A 9,259-nucleotide genomic window follows, 5' to 3' on the forward strand; every position below is an offset into this window, starting at 1 on the left:
TTATAACTGTTTTCAACGGTGTCGACTGATTACTGTCAGATGAGTGGGAGATCTACAAACTACAGCAGTTCTGTACCCTGATTGCATGTATACCTTGAAAGCCTGAGTACTAATATACAGTTAGAGTAGAGTATCCAGTATACTTAAAGAGTCCCCGGCCCACTAGACCGCAACAATATTATGTTCTGTTCGCTTTCAGTCACTTTTCGTAAAAATAATGAATTCACAGTGGAATGAGATATTTAACGTGGTATAAATAATTGTATTGTTTGTTTTCACTGTGGTGCAAAGTAGGCTCTCTCCCTCTCGTTAATCATAATTTGAGCCGCGTCACGACAAACCAACATAGTGGGTTTGCGACCAGCATTGATCCAGTAGCCTGCGCATCCGCGCAGTCTGATCAGGATCCATGCTGTTCGCTATCAGTTTCTCTACTTGTAATAGAGTTGGTAAGCGAACAGCATGGATACTGATCAGACTGCGCGGATGCGCAGGCTGGTCTGGATCCATGCTGGTCGCAAACCCATTATGTTGGTTTTGTCGTGACGCGGCTCATTCATTGCAGAAAATCTTAAGATGACCATAAAGAATTGATTGCATTAGTAAGATAATTACTCTTAAGATATAAATAGGTTTTGTTTAAATATATTGATAAGAATAACTCGTATGAAAAACAAAAACAAAACAAAAACAAACAAACACCTAGGAAAGTTGACAATCACGACTAAACCACTTCTAAGATTTGAATAATACAACAATTAGAACAGAACTGTTTTGATGTATTATGATTGTTATTAGTATAAAAATATTATTTCTTTAGGGAGTAAAAATATTCTATTTTTATTTTTTATATAAATGACTTATGAATTATTTAACACTTTCGACATTTGACAATAATAAAATATTACTGAACTCGTGACTCAAAATATGTATTTAATTTAATACTGCACGTTCGCTTTTTCATCAAATGTAAAAAGGTTCGCAATTGCACAAATTGCAGTTAATTTTACTGTAACATTATGACATTTCGATATTTTTTCAAAAAGCGATTGAAAAAAAGAAACGCTACATTTTCAGATCATTCTTTTTATTAATCATTATTGGTTTATCAGCAATAAATATCGAAAGTGAACAGATATGTTTTATTTGTGATATTTATGTAGTTTTAAGCTGTCGAAAACAACAAAAATTAATGCAAAATATATATTAAGTAAGAAATCATGCACGTGCAATGTAATGCATATGACTGACGCTGATATTATATCTATCCTCGGTAATTATAAACCGATACAAGGAATACATATTGAGGGAAAGCACAACTGGTAAAATTATATGAAACTTAATCTTTTCCCTTTAGATATCGTTATTTGTGCATTATCTAATGGTTTATTTTTGTAGTTCGAAATGGTATACATTTTTTTTCCGTATTAAAAAGATAAAAGCCCTATCATGTTAAGAATTACAATGAATATGTCAAATATGCAAATATGCATAGCTTATCAAATAACAAAATTACCTCTTATTTTAATTACTCTCCTTATCCTTTTTTATTTCTATAAATATAATTTTACCTGCATAACGAGAAAACTTCTTTCAAAAAGCCATGACTTGTTGATTTAAATAGATTTTTGTAAAACGCAGTAAAATAATTAGTTGTCATTTGTAATTTATTTTCATAAAATCAAGAGGTTTAGAGTAATATATAAATTGACAACTGCATAAAAATAATTTTTCAGTTTTCAGAGTGATGTATATCTACTAAAACATTATATTTTCAGGTCAAGCATTTTAGTTTTTGAAACATCAAATAATAATTATTATAAAAAAATGGCCTTGTGTAAAGCAAGCATATATATCCGGGCTGCTAGGCGTTGGTTATATGGCTAAAATGCCGTTTATATATGACCATATAACTTGTCAAAGGTTTTTTTTAACCAATTTAAAGAAACAATGCAAAAATGCTGTCTGTCATTAAGATGGAAATTTAATCATTAATTTGCATTAGTGTACATGTATATAGAAAATAAAAACGTCACTACTAAGTATTATCCAACGAAAATCGATGTTTCAAACGTGCAGTATTATAAATCATTATTTTTTCTTTTGTCGGTTGCTTATGTTTGCCTTCAGAAAAAATTATTTTGATAAAAAAGATTGAAAATTTATTGCTGGGTTGTCATATTTCATGACCGGAATGACCTGGGGTAAAATGAGACCGGATTACTTTATTCTTGAAAGAATTAAATGGTTTAATAAAAAATATAAGCGTTTATTTATCTACTTCTTTCTAAAACATTAATAAAGATTTTGACTCCACAAGAAAATGTTCAAGTAATTTATCCAATTTTTATGTACTTTGTATCTTATTTATTTCAAGGTTTATCCCTTTTTCTGTATGAAAATTATCCAGTAATTCAATATTCAATACAACCGCAAAAAAAACTATTACATTACTCTATTTTAAGAACCATGAGTTGTATGTATTTATAGATATAATATACGTATATTTCGCAAATCACTTGTCGCTGATAACTACTGGGCAAAAAAGAAGAAAGATAACCCGTAACTCACATACCATGTTATGATTTTTTTTCTGTACAAACATCTTTTATACTGTTTTTTTTTTCCTTCTGAATAACAGTCCTTGGAATAACAATGGATAGGTTCAGTGCCAACGGAGGACACTTTCATTATATAAATATATTGATTTTATTTATTTATTTATTTATTAATTTTTTTTATTTATTTGTTTATTTATTTTCATTTTGGTTGGGTTTTTAGTCGCACCAATCATATCATTTTGAAGTAAATTGAACGAACATAACTGAGATTTGTCATTGTTTTTTTTTATTTCTGTAAAACATACATGTACAACTCAAGAAATGAGCATATAATAATAATAATAATAAAACAGATAAAAATTAAATTATTTTTAAATTAAAGCACGTAGTTGCATGTACGTATATTTGTATAGGTGGGAAATGTATGATATTGTATATATCGAACACAATATGATATAAATTAGATAATTGTTAAATACATTACGAAAAAAATAGGATTTCTATACAACGTCAACAGGTTACATTGAATAAAAAGAAGATATTGTTTTTAAACAGCAACAGCAACAACAGTAAATTTATGCTAGTTAATGTGGAGAACCAATCTCATATTTTTGTTCAGTTATAAAGGATTGTTTTTGAAAAATATTCGAAAGCAAGGTTCCTCTCTTTCGCTCCCAACCCTTCCTCCAATTTCTGCACTCAGACTCAAATGGAAGCGACTACAGTCATTGCCAAGCATACATAGATTTACACAATATATGTACATTTGCATTTCATATATTCTTACTACGAGATCACGTAAGTCAATTTTAAATCTTGAGATCAAGCTCAAAACTGAGAAACATAACATTGACCGGAGATTGCAGAAGATGTCACGTGTTATCATCGCACGTGGTGTAAGAAGGCGGGCCAAATCTGTCCGACAATGAATATTCTGGAGGGCGAACAGGTTCTCTGTCACAGTTGTGACGTTCAATGAGCGCGTGCTCCTCGTTGGTAAATACATCTTCATTGTTTAACTCACTTTGTTTAGAATTTCCATCGTTTAATTTCTTACTCCCATGAATGTTGACTGGTTTTGCAAAGCTTTGGCAAAATGCATTGCAGGTGTGGTTCGTGAAAAAGGTATTAATCCCTTCGTCACGTTTGTCCTTATCGCCAAAGCGACCGTCACGTGAGTGAATTGTGGGATTGCTCAGTTTGTACTCATCACCTTTAGCAATACCTTTAAGGTTACAAACCACTAAATTTCCTTCAGATTCTTGGTATGTGAAATGACAAAAGGCGTCTAAAACATCAGGGCCATTGCCGGTTGTTTTGCCACTGACATTTACAAATGTTTTGAAATCACCGTTTAGAAATTCTTCAAATAGCACAACTTCGTCTTCCCCGAATGTTTTATCAAAACGCATGAGAATTCGCATGAATATCATAACATATGATGTAGTGTCCATGACCACATCTATTGGTTTCATTACGTTAATCTGTAAAAAAAAGAGTTTTACGTTCAATTACCTCCTGACAGAAATTGAAAATGCCGTAAATATTTAACTTTAATTTTGTTTTAATAAAAAAATTCATGTTCAAATTATATTTGATCGGACGCAACAACAACAACAACAACAACAACAACAACAACAACAACAACAACAACAACAACAATAATAATAATAATAATAATAATAATAATAATAATAAAACTTTCGATGGGTTCTGTTGTATATATTTAATTTTGTATTGTTAAACCCATGATGCATAAATGTGTCTAACCTTTGTATCGCATGTATTCTTTGCTAATATTTTGTTGAAGGTAGCCGCCATTCTCCTTGTGACATCACAGCGTTCTTTGTATGGCATCCAATCACTGGCTGTGCCTTCTCGATGCCGAAACGCCTTAAGAACAACCATAGTACCGTTGGTATAGTAAATCCTGTGATAAGCCATTCCCTGAAAAAAGAACAATCGTGAAATAGAATAAAAGCTTTAAATCATTCTTTTATTTCATTTAAAGTTTTAAAGAAACACATTTTTCTGATACTCCTTTTCTATATATTTTATGAATGTTTATTGTCATAACAACATCTGACTAATCAATATGTTAATGAAAACAACAACAAACGAAAAAAGAACACACACACACGTACATTCACACGCTCACACGTACATACACACACGCACATACGAACGAACGTACGCACGCACGCATTCGCACGATAACACCTACATACACGCAAGCACGAACGAACGCACGTACGTATTCGCGCACTCACAATCCTTAAACAGCCTACCTTAAAACCATAACATGTTTTCCCTGTCCATTCAGGGTAAAGTTCAAATGTTACCCAGTGAGTCAAGCCATGCTTCCAAGGTCTTGAAGATAGTGTCGTATTGGTCGTTCCCATCATGTACTTTATTCACGCAGTTTTTATCTGTGGTAGTTTATGTATGTTGATATCTGGAGTAAAAAAATCTTAAATAAAATCATACACTTATCATAGCACTGATTAGTGATACCGGTTATGTCATAAAAATTGTATCTTGATATAGTATATCAAAATGTAATATTGGCGGAAAGAAAGAGATTTTGTTTTGGCTTGCCTCAAATAATAATAATAATAATAACAACAACAATAATAATAATGATAATAATAATAATAATAATAGAACAAAACGATTGTTTAATTCAATTTAATATTAAATTTTTGACTTAATTAATTATTTGTTAAATAAATAAATTAATGAATAAATAAAAATATATAAATAAAAAATGAATAATAACGGATGAATATATGAATGAATGATGAATCAATCAAACAAACAAACAAACAAACAAACAAACAATCAATCAGTTCGTCCATTCGTTCGTATATTCATTCATTCATTTATTGAAATAATAATAAACTATACAGACATACTTTTAAAATCCGAAAACATATTCTGTTTCAAACTAAGAAATCGATAAGTATTTGAAACTGAGAAATCGATAAGTATTTTTATTTTCAAAGTCCACACACATTAAGAATATATATTTCTATTGTCACAGAAAAAGATCTACATACATTTCACAAATAACTAAAACTCTGCTTTATACTTTATACACCTTTGTGTCAAATTTTAATCTTTTTTTTTCTCTTAATTTTATTTATCTCATACTGTACTTATGTACCTGAGAGGGTGTTCTACTGCAGATGAATTTTATAATATTTTGTACAATATACATGTAGTATGTTTATGATGTATAAATATAGACTGTATTCGAAATTTGGAAAACCACCAAATCATCGGAAAGTTTTGACATCCCGGGTCAAAGTTCAGCAATCGCAGTTTTTTCTGCTATACGAATCGATAACTAACACAAAAGAACAGGACGGTCAAAATCAACTATTGAATATTACATTAAAAGAATACAATTATGACTAGCTAGATAAACAAAAATAGTAGATTCAACTACTAATACTATTTTACATTGTAACAAATGGGAGTGGGAAGTATTCTATTACGCACACATAATTTATGAAGTATTTTTTATTAAAGCGTACCTACGAATCGGTAGAGTAAAAGTAATAGTAATTGCATTTTATACTCTAAGTTTCATGCTTACGCACGTTCACCGACTTTACAGCTATTACCCCTGGAGTAATGAGAAATTTAAATAGGGTTTAAAAAGAGAATATTAATAATACGAGATAACCAAATAGGTTATTGTTCGGAAGTAAAATATGAAATGTACCCTAGTTAAAAAACACAATGATATACAAAATGCAATGATTGAACAGACTGATGGGGGGGTTGTCTTTGGTCGAGAGTGGTTAAAGTCGTTGCCTAAAAACGCTATAGGTTCGAATCCCCTGCTACTCACGAAACGTCGCTGGTTCTACTCAGTGACTGGTGCCTGAAATAAGTCTGAGGTTTTCCTCCACCAGTTAAACTTGTCACATGACCATTACAATGTTGTAAAGTCTAAAACCCCACACCCCCTCAGCCCATCTCCCCCATTCCGAAAAAAAACTGACTAATGAGTTTATATATAAAATCTACCTTCAGTATCTCGTATCCAGAAACCGTGTAATTGTCCCTAAGCAATGGTTTTCCTGGAACAATACTCTATACAAATACTTGTATCTAAGAATTTTACTAGTCCGACAAAGTATGAATTATTCCACTAAATTAAACAGATTTGTTTCAATCTGTTTAAAACTGTTTGCAAACTCTGAATTTCAACATTTTTATGCACATCAAAATCATGAAACAAAATATCGAGATGAATGAACAAGAAGATTCCTGGTCATAATAAACAATTTTAGAAATGTAATTTTATTCTTAGATAAACTGTTAACACAGAATCTTTCCTCTATATACACGTGATTATTCTCATTCTCTTAACGTTTCATGCTATTTCCAAATCCTAACATGTACTCTAATATAAAGCAAGCGTCTCGAGATGGATTGAACTCATAACCAAACATATCGTAAAGTGTATATTTCCACGAATTTAGAGCATATTCGTTTTGGCACTGCACGTTTTATACCCCGTTTATAGTCCTCTTAAACTTAAACAACACTAAAGTTCAGTGCAAAATTTACAGCGAGTTTCGCTTGTGATTTGGTTTTATTTTAGAATAAGGGTTTTATGAAGAAGCTAGACATACAAAAATAAAAATTTTGTTATCTTTAAGAATGCTTTCACGTAATTTATTACCTTATTAATGGCTGTTTTTTATTACTGATAACCTAATGTTCAAATAAAGATTAAAGTATAGTCCACGTGAGCGTTAACCTATATGCTCTCTCTTTTTCTCAGAAACGAAAATAAATAATTTGATATAAAGCGAAATGTATATATTTTGTACAGATTCAAGGTCACTGTTTTATTTATAGTTTGAAAATACAACTCGAGTCCGCTTCATTTAATGTCTTTTTATTTAACAATATAACAATATCCTTTTATAGCCCTGTATACAACAAAATACCTGCAGCATTTAATTATTGTAACTGACGTAAAACAATTAATAAAGCGGAAGATTCTTAATGGAATAGTTAACTGACATGGTGTAGAACGGAGCGGTCAATATTAGCTCTTATAAGTTTTGATTGTTTTTCTATTCTTGGATATTATATTTTAACTGTTTTCTGGTTAAAACACTGGATTTATAGTTAAACTTTGGTAGTGAACTCTTAAAATGGAAAAACAAGCAGAAAATATGGAGTTTAACAGGCATTTTTCATCCAGCTCTGCTCGTGCTCGGGGAAATCATCATGGCGGCGGTGACGTGGACCCACACGACTGGCATACCAAAACCAAACAAAGCACAAAAAGGCAAAGGCGTTCTACTGGTGGAACATATAATGAGCAAATAGAGAGGTGTAAGTCTGACCCCTTTTCTATTGAACAGTTTAAATCTATGAACTTGGATGATAAACTCGTGACACTGTTTAAAATGCTGACGTGTACAAACAATAACACAGATAATCTTAGTACACGTGTATCAAATGTTGAAAATGATATTGTAAATCCGTCTGATGCTAATGTGCAGCTAAATAGGAGAGTGAAAATCATTGAATATAAAAGTATTGACGCTGAAGCCAGTAACCGTAGAAATAACTAAGTTTCCGAGGTATTAAGGAAATTTATCCGAAAATTGTGATATGCTTGTAGAATCATTTCTCGATGATGAACTTGATATTGACCATACTAGTATTTGCGTAGTACGTGCTCATCGGCTTTGAAAAAGTGAATCCGGGGAAGACACGACCAATTATAGCCTGTTTCAATGATTATCGAACTGTTGAGCACATTTTATCTCGTGCGTATAAATTGAAGGGTAAATATAACTTTGGTATAAACAGAGATTATCCCAAGGAAATTGTTGAAGCAAGGTCACGCATCTGGCATAAATACAAGGAAGAGCGGTCAAAATATCCCCCTAAAACTGTTTATATTGGCTACCCCGCAAAACTTATTGTGAAAAACAGAGTAGTGCAAGATGAATTTCCACTTTGGCAAAACGTCATGCAAATGTCACGTCACATAGAACGCACGTCGGCTAAAGGAGATACAATTACAAAGCAACATGACACGTTGCAAACGCAGCGTACAGATAATCACGTGCTTAAGAGTAACCCTTTTGGCGCGTTATCAGAAATGGTAACAGACAACAATTCTAGCAGCGACAATGAGGCAGATAACGTAGACGAATACAGCCAGTCAATGCGCGACTACGAATCACGACAAAAAGACAAGCATTTTGTCTCAACAGCATCACTATGTGTTACACCGACACGGGATTCCGTGCCTTTCACAAATGAGGATACGGCAGTCAATTTAACGGTTAACAGCAATTCCTAGAGGGCTGGGGGTGATGCCCTGAATAACTCATATGCTAATAATTCTATTGAATTACAACCCCTTGATGAAAATGATAATTTGGAGGCAAATATCGGAAATTCTTCATATGTGAATAATAACGAAATTAATTGCAAACCTGACAAACTTAGGATAGGATGTTTAAATGTGTGTGGCTTGAAAAGGAGATCGAATTACAGTGAATTTATTGAACTCGTAAACAATTACGACTTATTCTTAGTTACTGAAACCAAACTTGATGTGTATGACCAAATTTACTTAAGTGGTTACACTTACGTCAATATTCCGAGAAAACAAAAAGTGGTGAGAAAATCTGGTGGTCTTGGTGCATTTA

General features: G+C 32.1%; 1 protein-coding gene across 6 annotated transcripts; it reads right to left on the reverse strand.

Annotated features, from left to right (window-relative positions):
* Positions 1-2,836: 2,836 nt before the first annotated feature.
* LOC132719399 (alpha-protein kinase vwkA-like) lies at positions 2,837-7,336 on the reverse strand. 6 transcript variants are annotated; one of them, XM_060703167.1, is made up of 4 exons: positions 7,261-7,336; positions 4,850-5,016; positions 4,332-4,508; positions 2,837-4,045 (listed from the first exon to the last, which is right to left on the reverse strand). In XM_060703167.1, the coding sequence occupies exons 2-4, from the start codon at positions 4,964-4,966 to the stop codon at positions 3,434-3,436; spliced, it is 906 nt and encodes a 301-aa protein (XP_060559150.1). In that variant the 5' UTR covers positions 4,967-5,016; positions 7,261-7,336; the 3' UTR covers positions 2,837-3,433. The 6 variants fall into 6 exon arrangements, with proteins under 6 accessions (XP_060559150.1, XP_060559149.1, XP_060559146.1 ...); XM_060703166.1 differs by lacking the exon at positions 7,261-7,336 and adding an exon at positions 5,728-5,801; XM_060703163.1 differs by lacking the exon at positions 7,261-7,336 and adding an exon at positions 5,621-5,734.
* Between the last annotated feature and the right edge of the window lie 1,923 nt (positions 7,337-9,259).

Source organism: Ruditapes philippinarum, unplaced genomic scaffold (genome assembly GCF_026571515.1).
Source record: "Ruditapes philippinarum isolate M1 unplaced genomic scaffold, ASM2657151v2 ctg18655_1_1_1_1, whole genome shotgun sequence".
Lineage (NCBI taxonomy): Eukaryota > Metazoa > Mollusca > Bivalvia > Venerida > Veneridae > Ruditapes > Ruditapes philippinarum.